Below are 21,264 nucleotides of genomic sequence, written 5' to 3'. Positions count from 1 at the left end.
TTATAGTCAGGACTCTAGTCGCTCTTTGAAAGCAAGACTGACAGTTACCTCCTTGAAAAAGCAGGCAATTGTCCTTGATGGTACCAGGTTTCTGAAATGAGACGTCAGAGATAGAAGAGAACCTGAAGAGTATGTCTAGCAAACCCACCACCATCCTACACACTGCACTGGGGATACTAAGCTCACATATTCGTCCAACGTAATACTGCTAGTCAAGGTAAAGCCGAGATGAGCTCGCGTGCCCCGGCTCCAGGCCAGAGCTCTGCACCCCGACCCGTCTCATCCCCAGATGGGATGGGCTGGTCGGGAGGAGGAGCCATCAGAGTCTGGGAAGGCGAGAAGGCAGAGATGGACTCGCGTCTCTACGACATATATACACCGCAGCCCCAGCCGCGGCAGCCTTACCTTCCGGTAGCTGCATCCCCTCGTGGGCCGAGAGGAGCGGTGGAGCCCAGGCTCAGCTCCAGGTGCAAGGGAAGCCACCCAGCCCTAACCGGGCTCAGCGCGGAACCCTCTTGGAGGTCCCGCCTCCCGGGGACCTTCCAGGTCGGTCGGCGCTTCCGCGACACAGCACGAAAGGCGGGGCCTCCTAAGGAGCTACTGTCTTAGGCATCCAGCGCATTGCCTGACCGGAAGCGCCGACCCGACGTGTGCTCGTACTTCGTACACTGCGATGGAAGCGTGTCATAGAAAGCCAGGTAACCAATGGTGGGTGACGAGGCGGCGGAGGTGGGTCGCGAGCGACACTCCAGGCCTCGAGTACCCCGGCGCCACTGGCGCTTGCCGTTACCCTCCCCTTCCGGCCCCTCCCTGTAGAGTGTAGGGCGCTTGTGCGGAGGCGTCGGCAGCCAGTGCGGCGAGGACCATGTTGCTTCCGAACATCCTGCTCACCGGTCAGGGGGCGCACTAGGGGTTGTGGTGGGCGGCGGGGCTGGCGCGGGGCGCGGAGTGCCCTGGGGCCTGGAAAGCCCGAAGTGGGGTCGCTTAGCGTTCTATTGCGAGGCTCGGCGAGGGTCGCGTGGAGTTGTAGTTGTCAGGGCCTGTACCCCCCGCCCTCGCGACGGTTTTGCACGAGGCTGGGGGAAGGGGACGACGGACGTTAATTCTTTTGCTCAGAGGTTGGCTACTCGGTGAGGCGGAGAGAGGTAGATAATATACAGTTCCCTTTTTTGGCAAGCTGCCTAATCTTTCGTAATCAGGTTTTTGTCTGTAAAATGGCTGTTGCTTCTTTACTTGGCGGGGTGTCTGCGTGGTTAGCGAGATAAGGTAAGGCAGTATTTGGCCCTTAGTAGATCCGTTAATGGTGGATGTTTTAGTCCTTAGGCCTCTAGGGCCGTCTCTTATTTTCCCTTTGTATCTGAGAGATTTCGATGAAGGGGTTCGGATGTTTGCGGTGTGGGGTGATAAATTTGCTGTATACGCTTGCGGAGTTAGCATCAGGGGCTTTTTCTTTGTGTTTTAAGAAGTAAAGGTATCTACTGAGCATCTCTGGTCGTTTCTCGTAGAGATGCTGTAAAATTCCCGGGCTGATCGTGGGTTTTTTTCTGGGTCTTTGGATCCATACTCAGGGCGCTTGTTACCTGTGAGGGGTAGTAAAATGCCGCATAACGACTTTAAAAAATATTTCTGGTCGTTTAACTCTGAAAATGTTTACTAAATTGTAGTATTTAATAGCAACATAGGGCATTCCTGGAAAAATCTAATGGGTGTAGATGCTGTTGCAGCACAATAAAATTTGAGGCGCTGTTTGTGGATCAAAGCCAAGTTTTATCCTTTAACAAAACGTAAGCATATTGGCAGCGCACAAGTCCTGTCTGTGTCTGAGAGTAGCAGATTAACCTCAACAGGTTACTATTTAGCCTTTAAGCGTCCTTAAGGGGAAGATTTTACAATATCTGATTTGTTTGGGTCAGACAGTGTCTTGGTTTTTTACTATTAAGCCATATCGTCAAAAGTCTAAATGTGAGCGTTTTATTGAAAACATGGTGAGTTGAGGATTCAGACTTGGTGTATTATAGTGGACTGGAGGTAAAAATGTTATTGCCCTTATAGGTAGACTTGACTTATTCCTTCCTTTTTTTTTTTTTGCGTACGCGGGCCTCACCGTTGTGGCCTCTCCCGTTACGGAGCACAGGCTCCGGACGCGCAGGCTCAGCGGCCATGGCTCACGGGCCCAGCCGACTCTCAACCACTGCGCCACCAGGGAAGCCCAATTCCTTTTATCTTTAATTATAATGATCAGGTGTTGTAATTTCAGTGGCGTTAGTTCAAGTTGAAAATTAAGTGTTTGATTATTTATCTTGAAACAATAAATATAAAAAAGGGAAGGTGAAGAACAATGTATAGTATGGCCATTTATGTAGAAGGAAATATATGGTGTGTGTATGTATGTATGCACGCAATGTGTGTATATGTACACGTGTAGTATGCTGCCATATATTTGTATATATATGGATGTATACACAAACATATGTATATGACTTCTTTGGAGAGATACATAAGAAAGTGGTTTACACTGGTTGTCTCTAGGGAAGAGTATAGTGGATATTCTTTCATACTGCTTAACTTTTTTCCATGAACAATTTAATTTTTTTAAACTAAAGCAAATAAATGATGACAGTTTATTTGAGGTAGCTAGTTTTATTCTGGGAATTTCCATGGTGGTGGCAGACAGTCTGTAATTGTCATCAGATTCTCCCAAGCCCCACTCCTGGTGAAATCAGATACACTGGGTGAAATTCTGATATTCAGCAGGCTTTGGGTAGTTTTGATTAGATTATGGTGTGTGTAATTTTATATAGGATTGCTAATTAGGAAACTTTTCAGTTGTTAAGAAGACAGATTAGAGGCTAAAGTCTAATAAGTATTCATGAACAGTATTTTTCTGTGGCTTGTCTTGCAGGTACACCAGGGGTTGGAAAAACCACGCTAGGCAAAGAACTTGCATCAAGATCAGGACTGAAATACGTTAATGTGGGTGATTTAGCACGAGAAGGTAAGGGGCACTTTGGTGTTAGATTTGTTTAAAAAAGTGAAAGGAATAATGGAGTATTAGTACTGTACTTGTGAGAAGGTACAAAAAGCAGAGAAAAATTGCCATGAAGGAATTAATGCTCTATTGGGGACCCATAGAAATAGAACATATTGTCTCATGCTTTGTCCTAGTTATTTTGACCACTACATCCCCTCTGCAGTTGGCTAGCAGTTCTTGTGGACAGTAATAAGTGGGATAGCTTCCAGGAAGATTAGACTTAGGACAGTTTGAATATGAGGAAGAGGGAGAGTATTTTTGAGTTGGGCAAACACGTAAAGGTCAGGGTGGTGCTAAGCATATATATCTATGGAGACAGTGAGTATATGAGCTCACTGGAAGGACATGATTTTGAACTCAGGCAGTAGGACACGGCTGTCCTATGGTCTTTTCCTAGATTAGTTTGTAGGTGCATGCCTGTAAGCAACTGCACGGTTTTTTTTTTGTTTTTTTTTTTGCGGTACGCGGGCCTCTCACTGGTGTGGCCTCTCCCGTTGCGGAGCACAGTGTGTGCAGGCTCAGCAGCCATGGCTCACGGGCCCAGCTGCTCCGCGGCATGTGGGATCTTCCCGGACCGGGACACAAACTTGTGTCCCCTGCATCAGCAGGCGGACTCTCAACCACTGCGCCACCAGGGAAGCCCCAACTGCACATATTTTAAAATGTTGTATGTTTTTGGTTATTTTACCCTGTTTTTCCCCAATCTTTTATCACTCCCTTATTTGTGTCTTCATCTTTTTATATTTTCTAATGGGTAGAAAATAAATTTAAGTGAAGGGAACTTTAAATGTGCCTCATTAAAATTAAAAAGATTTAGCGTATTTTTTAATTTATATTTTTAAAAATTTAACATGTATTTTAAAATTTTAAAGTTCCTGACAGTTGCTACTAAAGTAACTATTTCAGGTTTGATCTAATGTACATATTTTTTTCAAATGATCTAAAGTCTGATCACCGGATATCATGGAGTCTGGCAAGATGGCTTCTCCCAAGAGCATGCCGAAAGATGCACAGATGATGGCACAAATCCTGAAGGATATGGGGATTACAGAATATGAACCAAGAGTTATAAATCAGATGTTGGAGTTTGCCTTCCGATATGTGACCACAATTCTAGATGATGCAAAAATTTATTCAAGTCATGCTAAGAAGGCTACTGTTGATGCAGATGATGTGCGATTGGCCATCCAGTGTCGTGCTGACCAGTCTTTTACCTCTCCTCCCCCAAGAGATTTTTTATTAGATATTGCAAGGCAAAGGAATCAAACCCCTTTGCCATTAATCAAGCCATATTCAGGTCCTAGATTGCCACCTGATAGATATTGCTTGACTGCTCCAAATTATAGACTTAAATCCTTACAAAAAAAGGCATCTACTTCTGCGGGAAGAATAACAGTTCCACGGTTAAGTGTTGGTTCAGTTACTAGCAGACCGAGTACTCCCACGCTTGGCACACCAACCCCACAAACCATGTCTGTTTCAACTAAAGTAGGGACTCCAGTGTCCCTCACAGGGCAAAGGTTCACAGTACAGATGCCCACTTCACAATCCCCAGCTGTAAAAGCATCAATTCCTGCAACATCAGCAGTTCAGAATGTTCTAATTAATCCATCACTAATTGGGTCCAAAAATATTCTTATTACCACTAACATGGTGTCATCACAGAATACTGCCAGTGAAGCATCAAATGCATTGAAAAGAAAACGTGAAGATGATGATGATGATGATGACGATGATGATGATGACTATGATAATTTGTAATTTAGCCTTGATGCATGTAACATGTATACTTGGTTTTGAATCCATTGTACTGAGATTAAACATGCATGCTAGATGTTTCCATGTTGTGTTTTAGAAAAATAGTATTGAATCAGTAAATATGGTTACCATACTTTTCAATTGAGATATTGTGTTGGATTTTCTTTAATAGGATTAGTAATGGTTTTTCATCAGCCTTTAAGTGTAAAAAATAAAGTTGTAATTCATCCATTTGATTGTTGGTACTTTGGCGATAATGTTTTTACATTTTTAGATGCAATTTTCTGCCTCATTATCACCAACAGAAATAACAGTTGCAAAAGCTTGAAGTTGTTGCAGTCTGTTCCTTACCAATAGTCACTTCTAGTGTCTTCACGTGTTTAGGTTATAGTATGATCTCTGGTGTGTAAGTCACTCTTACGGGCCATTCTTTCAGATTGCTGAAGTATACCATGTCTGTTTTTTAGAGAGACCACTTGGTCAGGATTTTTATTTATAGCGAATCCTCATCCATTTAGATTTATCTTTCTCAATTGCCAGACTTCTTCCTAGGTCCCATTTTTCTATCCCTTTGGATATATTTAAGGACCCTTGGTGTGGCTCCCAGTATCTTACCACTTAAAAATTTTTGAAGTTTTAGGGCTTCCCTGGTGGCACAGTGGTTGAGAGTCTGCCTGCTAATGCAGGGGACACAGGTTCGAGCCCTGGTCTGGGAAGATCCCACATGCCGCGGAACAACTGGGCCTGTGAGCCACAACTACTGAGCCTGCGCGTCTGGAGCCTGTGTTCCGCAACAAGAGAGGCCGCTCCCACTTGCCACAACTAGAGAAAGCCCTCGCACAGAAATGAAGACCCAACACAGCAAAAATTAATTAATTAATTAATAAACTCCTACCCCAACATCTTTAAAAAAAATTTTTTTTGAAGTTTTTTCCCATTATTCCTTTTTGCAGGTCAATTTTTGTGCATCTTTGCTTGTCATATTCTTGATACTATAAGCTAGTATCATGCTTATATTTTTAATCCAGGTTTGGCATTCAAATTATAGTTAATAAAACTTAGGTCTTTATTTGCTACTGTGCCTAGCTTGACATTCTCCATTTTATACCTATATGAAATCTGGTTTTGTTCCTTTGCCTGTTGAACTTTACTGTTTTTGACAAGTGATTTCAGAGTCACATACGTCAGTCAATTTCAGTCATGTCTTCCAGTTCTCATCTCACCCACTCAATATTTCTAAACTTAATGAAATTACTATATAATCTGTCGTGAATAGCACTGAGAGCAACAGTAACACCAGACCAGGGATATTCCACTGTGAGACACTCCTTTTCCTCTTCACTGAGTCTCCTTGTACTCAAAAGATGTGTGTACACTTGATGGTGCATGGTCCTGACCATCCTCTTTGTATTTTATTGAGATTATTTCATGAGAATCTGCCTTAAAGGAAAAGTGGAGCTTTTTTTCCCTCCCATTATGCCAGATAAAGGATTTCTGATCTGATTTGACGTGTTAGATGAGGTGCTTTATAGTGATTTCAAAATGTACCAGATTTTTTCCCTCCGATGCCATCTGAGTGTATCTGAAAATCTTACTAGGAAATAGTCTGAGGCATTCAGCCTCCTCATTTTTTCCAAATGGTAATATGTTGTAAGGGAAACCATGCAATCTTCTGTAAAGCAGTGTGGTTCTCAACAGGGGGTGATTTTTGCCCTCCAGGGGACATTTGGCACCTTCTGAGATATTTTGGTAGTCATAACTGGAGTGGGGGGGCTGCTACTGACCTCTAATGGGTAGAGTCTAGGGATTCTGCTGAACATCCTACAACTCACAGGACAGCCCTCCACCCCCATAACAGAATTATCAAGCTCAAAAGGTCAGTAGTGTTTCAGGTTTAGAAACCCTGCTATAAGTAAGGAGACAAAAAACAAAACTGGTTTTAAACAAATGTGTCTAAATGGAGTTTATTGCCATCCTAGTAGTCATGTTGAATGGCTGTATTATTTGTAAGAGACCTTCTTTATGACATTTAGAACTAAAGCAGGAAAAATTAGGTGGGAAATTAAGCTTAATAAAACTATGGAGAGTCCTGAATGTGGAGTGACTAAGAATGCTTTTCTTACCCCTGTTCTTCCAGTCTCGCATTCCTCACTTGATGTCCTTTCCCATATGCAATCATTTAATTAAACTTCTACCAGCATCCTTAATTTTCCTGCCACCAGTTTTATCAGTCTTCAGCCTCTATGCCTAACCCCAGGATGCTCATATGTCTAGACATTGGATGCATTTCAAATATCTGGCCCTCAACACTTAAAATCTTGATGTGTTTCTAAGGCAGGGGTTGGCAAGCTGCAGCTGTTTTTGTAGGAGCCACTAGCTAGATTAGGCTGCAAATCCTGAAGTATTTATTGTCTGGCCCTTTACAGAAGAAGTTTGCCATTCCCGCTCTAACCTATGTGTATCGCATTTTTTTCCCTCACCTGAATCAACTACCACTGGAAGCCTTTGAAACTAACTTCTCCGTTGTCCTCTCTCCAACACTGCTCTCCCAATCTTTTCATCTGATTCTCTCCTTCCCACCATATATACCTCTTTCCCCTGTGAACTCATTGCAGCCATCTTGTAATCCTGCCCCTCCCTCTGGTAATTTCATTGACTCAGGACTAGTTAGTCCTTTTTACTTATAACTCTTAAATTTATTATTAAACCTTAGCCCAACATCTAGACATCTACAAGATTTAACCATCTGGATAGTTACCACATATTTCCAAATTAATGTTTAAAAAGCACATGTTCTGAAGTCATCCCTGGCTGCTTGCCCATTCCTGATTCCTGTCACCCACACATTAAAAACGCATTTATACACTACACAGATGCACTTGTCTCCTAATCTTGATAGTTTAAAAAATCCCTTTGATACCCCTATCCCATTCCTAAGACCATTAACGCTGTGTCCCTTTGGTACTGCTATACCATTCTCAAGACCATTCGTGCTGAATCTCTTCTTCAGTATCTCTTCCCTCCCTCTTCTGTACACCATCATTATGTCCTTTAAAAAGGGGGCGGGTGGGGAGAGGGGATGAAATTACTTGAACTTTTTAATGATAAAGGCCACTCACCTTAATGAAGTAATGAACTGGCCACAGTTTATCTTCAGCCCTTCCCTGCAGCCACTATGCCCTATGTCCCCTTAAGTCTACCCACAGTGCACTATTGTTCTTCAAACGCATGGGGAGTCTTCCATCTCCATGTCCTTATACATGCTATTCCCTTTACCTGTACATGCCCTTCCTCATCTGTCTTATAAACAGTTCCTTAAAAGGCCCTACTCGAATGCCGCATCTTTTGGTGCTAACTTCTCTTGGCAGAATTCATTGCTCTCTTTGCATAAAAGGCCAGGTATCAAAGCTCCCAATCCTTCTAAACCAATTAACTTCTTATACTAATTGCATTAGTATAGATGCAAAATAGATGACTAGCATCTCTATGTGGTTAGCTTTAAAGAACGGCTTTCACATGAGTGTATAAATGATAGGATGGCAGTTAAAGGAAAGGTCATGTTTTTATAGCTTGACTAATGACAGCTTGGAAGGTCTTTTTAAGGTAAGAAGGTCATTTTAAGCCTTTTAACCGGCTCCACAATCAATTTTTTTCTGCAAGTAATTTATCTAAATAAATCATAAAACTTTGTTTAGGAAACTGATTTAATTTTCTAAGTTTCGATAATTTGATGAAATCAAGCTTTTTTTTCCTCTTTGCCATATGAAGATCCACTGTATAGACAATTATAAATGTGACTACCAGTTGAAGTTTCTAAAGTAGAACAAATTTTTCCTCTTTTTGGAAATTTGAAACAAAGTTTAGAATTCATCTCTCTCCATTCCTTGGAGTACAGGTTATAATTACCACCTAAAATTCTGCAGTAGCTTTTATATGGTATCCATGCTTCTTCTGGACTTGCTTCCTTCCAACTCCACACAGAAATCAAAATGATTTTTAAAAATTTGAAATTAATCATGTCATTTCATGCTTAAAATGCTTTAATGATTTTCCTTTGCTTTGAGATAAAGTCTAAACAACTCAGTGCAGCCTTCAAGGTCTTTTTTTTTAATTTAATTAATTTTTTTTTGGCTGTGTTGGGTCTTCATTGCTGCGCGCCAGCTTTCTCTAGCTGCGGTGAGCGGGGGCTACTCTTCGTTGCGGTGCGTGGGCTTCTCATTGCTGGGGCTTCTCTTTGTTGTTGTGGAGCACGGGCTGTAGGCTCGCGGGCTTCAGTAGTTCTGGCACTCCGGCTCAGTAGTTGTGGCTCGCGGGCTGAAGAGCGCAGGCTCAGTAATTGTGGCGTGCGGGCTTAGTTGCTCCACGGCATGTGGATCTTCCCAGACCAGGGCTCAAACCCGTGTTCCCTGCATTGGCAGGCGGACTCTTATCCACTGTGCCACCAGGGAAGTCCCTCAAGGCCCTTTTTAATCTGGCCTTAATCCCCCTGACCCCTTATCACTTATTTTCTAACTATTCTGAAAGACTTTTCCTCCCTTGAAAGGCTTGCCCTCCTTAGTCTCTCTGCCTTTGAATATCTTGTTTTCTCTGTTAAGAATCGTCTTACCTTTTTTTTCCTGAGCTAACTGCTTCAAGTTTCCACTTAGAAGTTACCTGCTTCAGGAAGCCTCCTCTAATATCCCAAGTTTATGTTCCTAACCTAAAAGGTCCCCATGTTATTGCTCCCAGAGCACCATGATCCACAGCATTAAATATTACAATTTCCAGGTTACTTGTCTGTCATCTCCCATTTTATTGTCAGCTCTTCGAGGGAAGGACTGAATTGGTCTTCTTGTTCAATTTGTTCACTATTCTATCTTTCTTACCTCTGTAATTACTGGTACATGGTGTTTGATAAATGTTTTTTGAAATGAATGTTGGAAAGCTTGGATTACACTCTTTTATTAATATGTATTCACATGACTTAAGAAATCCTGCATTTCAGCATTGCAGTATATAAAGACTTTAATTCTAAAAGTTAATACTGCTATAGTTGTCTGTGTTTTAGACAGCATATATTTTTAAAGATTTAACTAGTCTGGATTTAAAATATGAAGGAACATTTATCTACTCCAGATTCCCACATAGTACAAAATCAGCTGTAGGTATTCTTAGATTTTGTGGCATTGTAAAAAAAAAAAATATATATATATATATATATATATACACACACACACACATATATAGTATTGTAAAAATAACAGAAATTTAACAACCTGATATTTTACTTACTTAAGTTTAATTACATAATATTTTAGCAAGTTAGTAAACAAGATTTAACTAATTCGCTATTGTTGAACATTTTTTTTATTTGTTTTTTTGTTTGTTTTTTGTTTTGTTTTTTTGCGTCACGCGGGCCTCTCACTGTTGTGGCCTCTCCCGTTGCGGAGCAACAGGCTCCGGACGCGCAAGTTCAGCGGCCATGGCTCATGGGAGCAGCCGCTCCGCGGCATGTGGGATCCTCCCAGACCGGGGCACGAACCCGTGTCCCCTGCACCGGCAGGCGGACCCTCAACCACTGCGCCACCAGGGAAGCCCTGTTGAACATTTTAAAGCATCATTTTAAATTTTTTTCTGGTTTGAAATTCAATGGTCAAAAGAAATCTCTGAACGGGTATAACGTTTTACTTTTAAAAATTATTCGTTTCCAGAGTCAGTTTACTAAATGCATGTATAACTAATATAACAGGTATAAAAAGCCTCATTTAAATTTTCATCTCTTTAGTAGCTGGGAAAGTACAGTATTTTTTCATGTATTGTTTACTAATTATCTTTTCCATCCTGTGTGAATTTTTTTCTTATTCTTTCTTAAGCTACTTATTGTTATTTTGAATTTAAGGTATTTATATAATCTACATTTCAGTCCTTTGTCCTAGTATTTCTCCCTGCCATTTTTCTTTTTTTTTTAATTATATTATTTTTCATCGAACAGAGATTTAACATTTTATATGTTTCAATCAATTATTTTATTTTTTTCCACAAACTCAAATGTATCATACCTTTGTAGGTTTAATTTTCCATTAGTTATCTTTGGAATTGAGAAATTAGCTCTTGGGGCTTCCTTGGTGGCGCAGTGGTTGGGGGTCCGCCTGCCGATGCAGGGGACGCAGGTTCGTGCCCCGGCCCCCGAAGGATCCCGCATGCCGTGGAGCGGCTGGGCCTGTGAGCCATGGCTGCTGGGCCTGCGCGTCCGGAGCCTGTGCTCCTCAATGGGAGAGGCCACAACAGTGAGAGGCCTGCGTACCGCAAAAAAAAAAAAAGAAAGAAATAAAAAAAAAGAAATTAGCTCTTTAATTCAGCTAGGGTTTGTGGTGTAAAGTAAGGGTTTAGATTAGTTTCTATATTGTTAACCAGTTTTCCCCATACCAAGACAGTTTAACTTTTTAGCTGGTAAGAGTTTCTGGTAACTGAACTGTAACCCAAGAAGTCAGAGGCCACACTAGGATGCTAGAGAAATGGTTCATGTGCCCAGAATCAGCCCACAGACCCTCCAGGAAGACAGTTAAAACTGCCTTTGTGCCTTCCACAAACCCTCAGGACCACCCCTTCGTCACTTCAGAACTCACGCTCCTTTGAAGCTCATTTCAACCTGTGCCAAACTATTAAGGGGAAAGAGGTGGGAAGACTATAGCATGCTCTTCGAGATGGCTAGAAGAATGATCTAAGCCTGGCTTAGAGTATATACCTCCTAGGGATTCAGGGTGAGGGTGGGATTGGTATGTCTCACCTCCTTAAGACACACTTCCTTTGAAAGGAAGCTTTAATCTGTTGAAAAATTCTTATGTTAGATTTAAATCTGCCTTCTTTATGCCTGCCCCCATCATTCTTGTTTTACCTTCTGAAATAAGATATTCAACCCTTGGCTTTTGGGGATGCTGGAATTCTAGAGGTGAAGGAGCATCTGGGTACTGACTCTCCTTCCCCAAACCCCATGAAGATGTGACCTTAGTGACAAAGGGTTCATTTCTGGAATCAAGAACCTGCTGTTCCTTTTAATAAGTTTCATATCCTTGGCCTAATAAATTTGGAACTTAATCTCCTGTTAATGTGTGTACGAGTGTTTGTATCCATGTGTCCCCTCTTCGCACCAATCTGTAGCTCACTGAAACTAGTTCTCTTCTACTAATAGCCCCACAAATTCTGAAGTTGGCTATTATTCATTCTTTTTCAGGTATTTTGTTATCCAAGTTTCCTTCTAGACAAAATTCTAATTTATCAATACTGCTCTTTATATTTGCTGTCCATATGACATCTATTGTATTAGTGCCCTCCCTTGTCTCTAAGAGTAATTGAAAATTACTGAAAGTTACTTAGAAAATACTACTTTAATATGCCAATGTAAATCTCTTTTAGGGCAGTTATATGATGGCTATGATGAAGAGTATGATTGTCCCATTTTAGATGAAGACAGAGTAAGTACAATCTTTTTTATACAGTATACATTTAAAATTTATAGGAAAGTTGACCTCAGTTTTTTTTAAAGAGTATTCATCTTTTTTTTTTCTCCCCTTTCTTACAGGTAGTTGATGAGTTAGAAAACCAAATGAGTGAAGGTGGAGTTATTGTTGATTACCATGGTTGTGATTTCTTCCCTGAACGCTGGTTTCATATAGTATTTGTGCTGAAAACAGATAACAGTGTTTTGTACAACAGACTTGAAACTAGGTAAGGAAGGAAGAACACTGAATCCTTAAAGTATTATGTAAACTTTTACTCAGATTCCTGAAGTTGGCCAACATGAACATCATAAAAGGTTCTATTTGAAAACGTGACTACTTTATTTTGGTCTTATTATAAACCAAGTCTGTATGGTACCAACATTCTGAACCTAACGGAAAAAGGTGCATTCGTAAAACGCAAGCAGTAGTTTCTGAGTAAATGAATACCTCAACTGACAGTCTGATTCAGTAAAATGTACTATATATCAACCCTACTTAGTCATGCTTTTTCCTTAATGTAAAACTTTTATAGGAAAACAGCCAAACCAATAACATACTCTTCGCTATGGAATGAACATTACCCACTCAAATCATCCTCACGACAGAAATGGGAAAGCTTATGAAAAGCTGAAGATAAATGAACATTTTACAACCTTTAACAAGATAAATTAACATTTCACAATATATTTGAGTTCATCCCTTCAGGAGAGCATCAGACTTAATCCAGAATAACCAGAAAAGCAAAATTTTATGGAAGACATTTTCCCACTGTCTTTTGATTCAAACTGTGGAAAAGAGATTTTACAGGAATTTAGAAAGCAGTCTCCAGAAGGAAAACTCCAGAAGTTTGCCTAACTTCAGGTTCAGAATTTGTGGTTCTCACTGACTATAGTCAGCTCTGACTAAGCACCATTGGATGGGATACTCGCAAATTCTTGCACAAAAAAGTATAGTGGTAAATACATAGGGCAAGTTAGGTTGGGGCTATACCTAAAACTTTCATCATCTTTCTTTAGTCAGGGAAAAGCCATTAAAAATATTTGAACAGAGCAGTAATAGAGACAATACGGTACATATGTGTTTTCTAAAAGACCATTTAACATTTTTATTAAAAATTACTATTTTATGTAAATAACTAAAGACTAAACTATGAAAAAACTATGAGAAAGTAGTCTTGTTTTAACCGTTGAAAAAACTTACAAAGTTAATCACCTTAAAAAAAGCTTTATTGAGATAAATTCACATACCATGTGAATTGTACACCCATTTGAAGTGTACAATTAAGTGGTTTTGAGTATATTCACAGAGTTATATATCCATTACTATAACTAATTTTTAAAAATGTTCATCACCCCTCCCCCACCAAAAAACCCATACCCATTGGCAGTCACTCCCCATTTCCCCTCAGTCCCTAGTCCTAAGCAACCAGTAATTTACCTTCTATCTCTGTGGATTTGCCTGTTTTGGACTTTTTATATAAATGAAATCATACAAAATGTGATCTTTTGTGTCTGGCTTCTCTTACTTAGCATAACGTTTTCAAGGTTCATCTGTGTTATGGCATGTACCAGTACTTCATTTCTTTTTATTGCCAAATAATATTCCATTATATGGATATACCATATTTTATTTATCCAGTTATCAGATTATAGACATTTGGATTGTTTGCAATTTTTGGCAATTACAAATAATGCTGCCATGAACATTCATACACGTGTTTTTGTGTGAACATTACATGTTCATTCATTTATCTTGGGTATTGAATTTCTTTAGGAATAGGATTGCTAGGTCATATGTTAACTATGTAACCTTTTGGGGAACTGTCAGACCATTTTCCAGAGTGGCTGCACCACTTTACATTCCCAAGAGTAGTGTATGAAGCCGCCAGTATTTTCACATCCTTGTTATCTTTTTGATTGTAGCCATCCTAGTGGATGTGAAGTAGTATTGCATTGTGGTTTTCATTTGCATTTCCTTGATGGCTAATGATGTTGAGCATCTTTTTATGTGCTTATTGGCCATTTGTATATCTTTTTTGGAGAAATATCTATTCGGATCTTTTGCCCAATTTTTAATTTGGTTATTTGTCCTTTCTTTAGTAAATTACAAGAGTTCTTTACGTATTTTAGATGTATGTCCCTTATCAGATATAAGATTTGCAGAAATTTTCTCCCATTCTGTGGGTTTTTTCATAAAGTTAATCATCTTTTAAGTACTTCAATTTAATTTTGATTGTTACAAAGTTTAACTAATTTGAGTTTGAATTTTCCTTATCTTTTTTCACTAGCTAATGAGTTGGCTAATTTACATCCGCATAAAGATTATATAATTTTTTCAATGTCTTTGGAATTGGTAAAGTACAGAGACATCTGTGTGATCAAGTACCCAATCAGTATATGCTATTCCTTATCATATGCATTTTATTTTATTATATGCCATCTACTTGTTTTATGTGTCTATATCTTAACTCCTTAACTCTTTTGAAATTTAGGACCATAGCTATAGACTATTTATCTCATAGCTTGGCATCTGGCTTGAGGTAGGTAGATGTTTGCTAATTGAGTGGCTGACAGATTGTAGGGAAAAAAGTCTCAGACAAAGCTAAACTTTGGTCCTTAGTTTAACCCTCTCTCTTGTCAAAGAAGTCTCTCATATTCACAGAAGCCAATCTGTTTTCTGTAGGTAAAGAGCCTACAAGAAGTACTTTTGCGTGATGTTTCATGTGTTCAAAAGTGTCCAGTTTCTAGTGTGTTCCTAAAACTCCAGTTAATGCCATTCAGTTTGTTTATCTTCTCTTTGCCTTCTAGGGGTTATAATCAGAAGAAACTAAAAGACAATATTCAGTGTGAAATTTTTCAAGTTCTTTATGAAGAAGCCTTGGGATCCTACAAGGAAGAAATAGTGCATCAGTTGCCGAGCAATAAACCAGAAGATCTAGAGGATAATATCAATCAGATATTGAAATGGATAGAGCAGTGGGTCAAAGATCATAGTTCTTGACTTAACAAGAATGCCACTTTACAATCACTCCTGATACCTCTCTGCTGACATCATATAAATTGTTCAATTATCAGTATCAGTACAACTTTCTTATTGAAATTGTGCTGTTGGACTCATAGGTGGATAGTATAAAGGTTTATGTTTAGTTTTTTTTCTCCATGAGAAAGCTAAACAATCTCAAGTATAATGAATAGTAGTATTAAGGATTGAGAGTTAAAACTGTAATTGTTTAATGCTTCAGTTGCTAAAGAATAAATCTGATCAAATGGTTGGATATCTTTTATTACAGAAGAAACTGAAGATGATCTCTTAAAATAAAACTTAGACTAAAGATAAAGCATCAGTCTTCCATTTTTATTTCTTTCTTTAAATTAAAAAAATGGAAGTGGTAATACTTGCACTTTGTATAAAACTCAAAAGGTACGAAAGCGTATACAGATGGCGCCCAATTTTCAGTGGTTCAACTTAGGATTTTTCGACTTTACTATGGTGCAAAAGTGATACGTGTTCACTAGAAACCGTACTTTGAATTTTGATCTTTTCCTGGGCTAGCAACGTGCAGCACAATACCTGTGACGCTGCGCAGCCGCAGGGAGCCGCAGCTCCCAGTCAGCCAGGTGGTCGTGAGAGTAAACAACTGATACACACAACCATTCTGTTTTTCACTTTCAGTACAGTAGTCAAATTACAAGAGATAGTTAATCCTTTATTATAAAATAGGCTTTATGTTAAGATGATTTTGCCCAGTTGTAAGTTAATGAAAGTATTCTGAGCATGTTTAAGGTAGGCTAGGCTGGGGACCTCCCTGGTGGTCCAGTCGTTAGGACTCCACGCTTCCACTGCAGGAGGTGCGGGTTCCATCCCTGGTCTCAGAACTAAGATCCCACATGCTGCGCGGCGCAGCCAAAAAAAAAATTTTTAAAGTAGGCTGGGCTAAGCTGTGATGTTTGGCAGGTCAGGCGTATTGAACGCATTTTTGACTTAGGATATTTTCAACTTATAATGCGTTTATCGGGAAGTAACCCTGTTGTAAGTCAAGGAAGATGTATACCGGAAAGGTAGGTTTCCCTTCCAGGCCACCCTGTTCTTCAGTCACCACTAGATTCCCTCCCTTTAGGAAATAATGTTACTCATTTCCTGTGTATCTTTTCAGAGATTTTATGCCTGCAAAGCATGTGTGTGTGTGTACTTTTATTTTTAAGCATATGGTAGCATACCATGCAAACTTCTGTAATTTCTTTTTCATTTAATATATTTTGGATATTATACCATCTTAGAACATACAGACCTTCCAATTCTTCATTCACTTTATTAAGGTATAATTCACATATCATAAAATTCAGCATTTTAAAGTGTACAATCCATTTTTAAAATCGTATTCACAAGATTGTGCAACTATCCCATGCTGTAACACTTTCATCACCCCACCCAAAAGACATCCCATACCTATTAGCAGTCACTTCCCATTCTTCCCTTCTAGCCCCTTGCTATCACTAATCTACTTTGTTGCTATAGATTTGCATATTCTGGACATTTTATATAAATGGAATCATACAATATGTCATCTTTTGTGTCTGGCTTCTTTCAATTAGCATAGTGTTTTCAAGATCATCCATGTTGAAGCTTTACGAATACCTCGTTCCTTTATATGGCTGAATAATATTCCACTGTATGGCTATTCCACATTTTGTTTATCCATTCCATCAGTGGCAGAGTTGGGTTGCCTCCACTTTGGGTATTATGAATTATGAACATTTGTGTTCAAGTTTTTGTGTGGATGTATGTTTTCAACTCTTGGATATAGCTAAGAAGCAAACTGCTGGGTCATATTGCAACTGAGTTTAACATTTTGAGGAAATGCCAAACTTTTCCAGAGCGGTTGCACTACTTTATATTCTTACCATCCATGTATTAGGGATCTAATTTCTCCATATCCTTGACAACACTTGCTACTGTTCATCTAATAGCCATCCTGTAGATGTACAGTCATTTCATTTTGGTTTTGATTTACATTTCTCTAATGATTAATGATGTTGAGCCTCTTTGCATTGTTTGAGTCCCTTATTGATGGACATTTAGGTTGTTTCCAGCTTTTTACTATTGCAAATGGTGCAAGAAGAATAAGAAAGAATAGCATAGGGAACTATATTCAATATCTTGTGATGAACCATAATGGAAAAGAATACAAAAAACAATGTATATATATGTATAACTGAATCACTTTGCTGTACAGCAAAAATTAACATTGTAAATCAACTATACTTCAATAAAAAAATACAAAAAAAGAGAATAGCACATATATTACTATGTGGCAGGCACTGTTTTAAGCACATTTCAAAAAGTGAACTCTTAATTCACATGACTACTGTCTGAGGTGTAGGTATTATTATTGTCATTACGGGTGATGGAACCAAGGCACAGAAGGATTAAGTGACTTAAGATCACAGCAAAGTTATCAGAGTTTGGATTCCATCTTAGGCTCTTACCCACTGAGTTGTGCTGCCTAATGCGTATGCAACTTTGCACATGAGCAGGTTTATCAAGTAAATTCCTGGAAGATAAATTGGATGCAAGTATAACATTTAAAAGGTTCATTTTAATAAACAGATTACCTATAATGTAGACTCCATGCAAATCACTGTGGTGCAGAAGTCCTCCTAACATAAATTCTTGACCTCCAGATGATCTTTTTTTTTTTTTTTTTTTTTACCAGTACGCGGGCCTCTCACTGCTGTGGCCTCTCCCATTGCGGAGCACAGGTTCCAAACGCGCAGGCTCAGCGGCCATGGCTCACGGGCCCAGCCGCTCCGCGGCACGTGGGATCTTCACGGACTGGGGCACGAACCCGTGTCCCCTGCATCGGCAGGCGGACTCTCAACCACTGCACCACCAGGGAAGCCCCAGATGATCTTAATCTAGTACACAAAGAAGATAAACACTCAAATGGACACTTTAAACAAATAGTAGATTGTGATACGTGCCCTTCTGGAGGTTCTAACATAATGAGAGAATAAAAGAAAAAAATTAAGGATACATGACGTAGGATGCAGGTCCTTGAAGGATGGGTATGGAGAAGAAAGCTTACCCAGACTAGTAGGATACTATCACAAAGGTTTTACCAGTACTACGTGGGATCAAATCAAATATAGAATGAGGACAACTACTACAGAGGACTACTACTTCAGAGGACTACTGTAAGGACGAAACAAACAGTGCTTTACACATACTAAGCACCATATATGTGTTTGTTGTTATTTTTAGTAGTACTAGGCTGCTTTTTTTTTTTTTTTTTTTGGCCACGTGGCTTGTGGGATCTTAGTTTCCTGACAATGGATCAAACCCACGCACCCTGCAGTGGAAGCATGGAGTCCTAACCAATGGACCGCCAGGGAATTCTCACTAATGGCTGTTTTGAAAAGACAATATTCTTTTCACTACAGGGATTCACTAAATTCTCTTGCTTGTCAACTGATTGCTAATAATTATCCATCCTAACACTAACATTGGCTCATAATAATAAAGATTTTCCTTCAACAGAAAGGAAATAATGGAATCTAATACATTATGAGAATCTTAAAAATATTAATATACTTATTAATTTCAGCCCTAGTTTTTCATGTGAAACTAGTGACAATGCTTTAACATCTTATAATTGCTTGAAAAAGGTCTTAAAAATAATCCTATTTACTGTTTGTCTCTGGTTTTATCCAAACCTACTTGTTAACTTTTTGTTTAAGTAGGCTGATTTAAACCAAACTGAAGGAGATAAAAGTGTGGCAAATTTTGAATCATTTTATATTTCTTTAAATGAGACTTCTTAACGTGATTTATTCAGTTTCTCAAGAGTGTCTTAAGATAATAAGCTTTGATATGTGGATAACTAGTCATTTTTTCCCCTTATGCCCTTCTTGTTATATTTTTATTTTTGCGGGCTTTGAAATAAGGTATTGGCCTTACTTGAGCTGTATTTCTTCTGCATTCTAAGCATGTCCTACCACCAATCCCTACCAACATTTAAATTCGTGTTTATCTTTAACACAAAAGTGATAGGGGTCAAAACTGCAGAGAAATATTTATTCTTTCCTATCAACGGGGGAGAGGGCAAAGTAAAAACAAAAACAAAAAACACTGCTCTTAATAACTTTGGTTGCTGCATATGTGAAAAACAAGATCATGAAAATTATACCTGTGCTTTTACTTAAAATTTATTCCTTAATCCTTTTGATGACATAAATCCCTTTGGCAGTCCGATGTAAGCTATGAACCCACTTCCTCCAAGGAAATACAGATATACGTACTAACAAAATATTGCTTATATTTTTCAAAGATTCACAGGCCCCTGAAATCCATCTAGAGGTTTATTTTTTAAGGGGTTTATTTTTATGGAAGGGGAGATTAGAAAAATATAATTTGTTAAGCAAGACTAGCAAATAAAAAGCAAATTGGTCGTCCTGGAAGTCCTGTCCAGTGCATTAAGCAAGAAAATAAATAAAAGAGCTGAAAGGAATAAATAAGCTATTCTCAATTAACATGATTATTTATGCAGAAATTCCAAAGAGAAACCACACAAAAGCTACATGAATAACTGACCTTAGCAAGGTCACAGGATACAAGACCAATACACAAAAATCAACTGCATTTCCATATAGTAGTGACAAACAACTGGAAATTAAAACAACAATACCATTTACAATAGAACCAAAAAGCATTACATACTTAGGTATAAATCTAACAAAATATGTGCAAGATCTGCATGCAGAAAATCAAATGAGAGAAATCAAAGATCCAAATGGATGGATATACCATGTTCATGAATTTCAAGACTCATAAATATTATTAACATGTCAGTTTTCTCCAAATTGATCTATAAATTCAATCCCAAGGAAAATCACAGCATACTTTTTTTTTAAACATCTTTATTGGAGTATAATTGCTCTACAATGGTGTGTTAGTTTCTGCTTTATAACAAAGTGAATCAGCTATACATATACATATATACCCATATCTCCTCCCTCTTGAGTCTCCCTCCCACTCTCCCTATCCCACCCCTCTAGGTGGTCACAAAGCACCAAGCTGATCTCCCTGTGCTATGCGGCTGCTTCCCACTAGCTATTTTCCATTTGGTAGTATTAATAAGTCCATGCCACTCTCTCACTTCGTCCCAACTTACCCTGCCCCGTCCCGGTGTCCTCAAGTCCATTCTCTACATCTGCGTCTTTATTCCTATCCTGCCCCTAGGTTCTTCAAAACCATTTTTTTTTTTTAGATTCCATATATATATATGTTAGCATACGGTATTTGTTTTTCTCTTTCTGACTTACTTACTTCACTCTGTATGACAGACTCTAGGTCCATCCACCTCGCTACAAATAACTCAATTTCATTTCTTTTTATGGCTGAGTAATATTCCATCGTATATATGTGCCACATCTTCTTTATCCATTCATCTATCGATGGACACTTAGGTTCCAGCATACTCTTTTTTTTTTTTTTTTTTTTTTTGCGGTACGCGGGCCTCTCACTGCTGTGGCCTCTCCCGTTGCGGAGCACAGGCTCCGGACGCGCAGGCTCAGCGGCCATGGCTCACGGGCCCAGCCGCTCCGCGGCACGTGGGATCTTCACGGACCGGGGCACGAACCCGTGTCCCCTGCATTGGCAGGCGGATTCTCAACCACTGCGCCACCAGGGAAGCCCTCCGGCATACTCCTTTAAAGTAAAAATTGATAAGCTGATTCTAAAATTTATATGGAAATATATAGGAACCAGAATAACCAATGATGAAAAAGAACAAAGTTAAAAGACTTACAGTAACTGATTTAAAGATTTGCTATAAAGAGTAAAGTAAGTCAGTGTGGTATTGGTGGAAGGATGAACACATATCAGTGGAACAGAATAGAGTCCAGAAATAAACCCACGCATATAGGGGCAATTTTTGATGGAGGTGCAAAGACAAATCAATGGGGGAAATAATAATCTTTCAACAAATGATGTACCTCC

General features: G+C 39.2%; 3 protein-coding genes across 10 annotated transcripts in view; 2 read left to right on the top strand and 1 right to left on the bottom strand.

Moving 5' to 3' along the window:
* The window catches only part of RAD17 (RAD17 checkpoint clamp loader component), a 31,631-nt gene extending 31,078 nt beyond the window's left edge, over positions 1 to 553 (bottom strand). For 3 of the 6 annotated variants that reach the window (XM_060143061.1, XM_060143065.1, XM_060143062.1), the window contains exon 1: positions 406 to 551. In XM_060143061.1, the coding sequence (XP_059999044.1) occupies positions 406 to 421 (16 nt within the window). In that variant the 5' untranslated portion in view covers positions 422 to 551. Of the gene's footprint in view, positions 1 to 48; positions 92 to 405 lie in introns of all 6 variants that reach the window. The other 3 variants (XM_060143066.1, XM_060143067.1, XM_060143063.1) reach the window with 2 other exon arrangements.
* Positions 534 to 15,537, top strand: AK6 (adenylate kinase 6). 2 transcript variants are annotated; one of them, XM_060143071.1, is made up of 5 exons: positions 534 to 698; positions 2,903 to 2,995; positions 12,182 to 12,240; positions 12,348 to 12,493; positions 15,075 to 15,537. In XM_060143071.1, the coding sequence occupies exons 1-5, from the start codon at positions 674 to 676 to the stop codon at positions 15,265 to 15,267; spliced, it is 516 nt and encodes a 171-aa protein (XP_059999054.1). In that variant the 5' UTR covers positions 534 to 673; the 3' UTR covers positions 15,268 to 15,537. The 2 variants fall into 2 exon arrangements, with proteins under 2 accessions (XP_059999054.1, XP_059999053.1); XM_060143070.1 differs by lacking the exon at positions 534 to 698 and adding an exon at positions 803 to 893.
* TAF9 (TATA-box binding protein associated factor 9) lies at positions 847 to 5,025 on the top strand. Of its 2 annotated transcripts, none has more exons than XM_060143068.1 (3): positions 847 to 893; positions 2,903 to 2,995; positions 3,978 to 5,025. In XM_060143068.1, the coding sequence occupies exon 3, from the start codon at positions 3,995 to 3,997 to the stop codon at positions 4,790 to 4,792; it is 798 nt and encodes a 265-aa protein (XP_059999051.1). In that variant the 5' UTR covers positions 847 to 893; positions 2,903 to 2,995; positions 3,978 to 3,994; the 3' UTR covers positions 4,793 to 5,025. The 2 variants fall into 2 exon arrangements, with proteins under 2 accessions (XP_059999051.1, XP_059999052.1); XM_060143069.1 differs by lacking the exon at positions 847 to 893 and adding an exon at positions 972 to 1,145.
* Positions 15,538 to 21,264: the final 5,727 nt, after the last annotated feature.

Source organism: Lagenorhynchus albirostris, chromosome 3, assembly GCF_949774975.1.
Source record: "Lagenorhynchus albirostris chromosome 3, mLagAlb1.1, whole genome shotgun sequence".
Lineage (NCBI taxonomy): Eukaryota > Metazoa > Chordata > Mammalia > Artiodactyla > Delphinidae > Lagenorhynchus > Lagenorhynchus albirostris.
The sequence above is the reverse complement of the archived record's forward strand: the minus strand, read 5'-3'. Positions and strand labels throughout refer to the sequence as shown.

Bases quoted from the DNA above. Each gene is read 5' to 3' on its own strand.
- TAF9 (XM_060143068.1), top strand. From the start codon at position 3,995: ATGGAGTCTGGCAAGATGGCTTCTCCCAAGAGCATGCCGAAAGATGCA.
- AK6 (XM_060143070.1), top strand. From the start codon at position 866: ATGTTGCTTCCGAACATCCTGCTCACCG. The intron at 894-2,902 runs GTCAGGGGGCGC...CTTGTCTTGCAG, and splicing joins TCCGAACATCCTGCTCACCG to GTACACCAGGGGTTGGAAAA. The intron at 12,241-12,347 runs GTAAGTACAATC...CCTTTCTTACAG, and splicing joins CCATTTTAGATGAAGACAGA to GTAGTTGATGAGTTAGAAAA.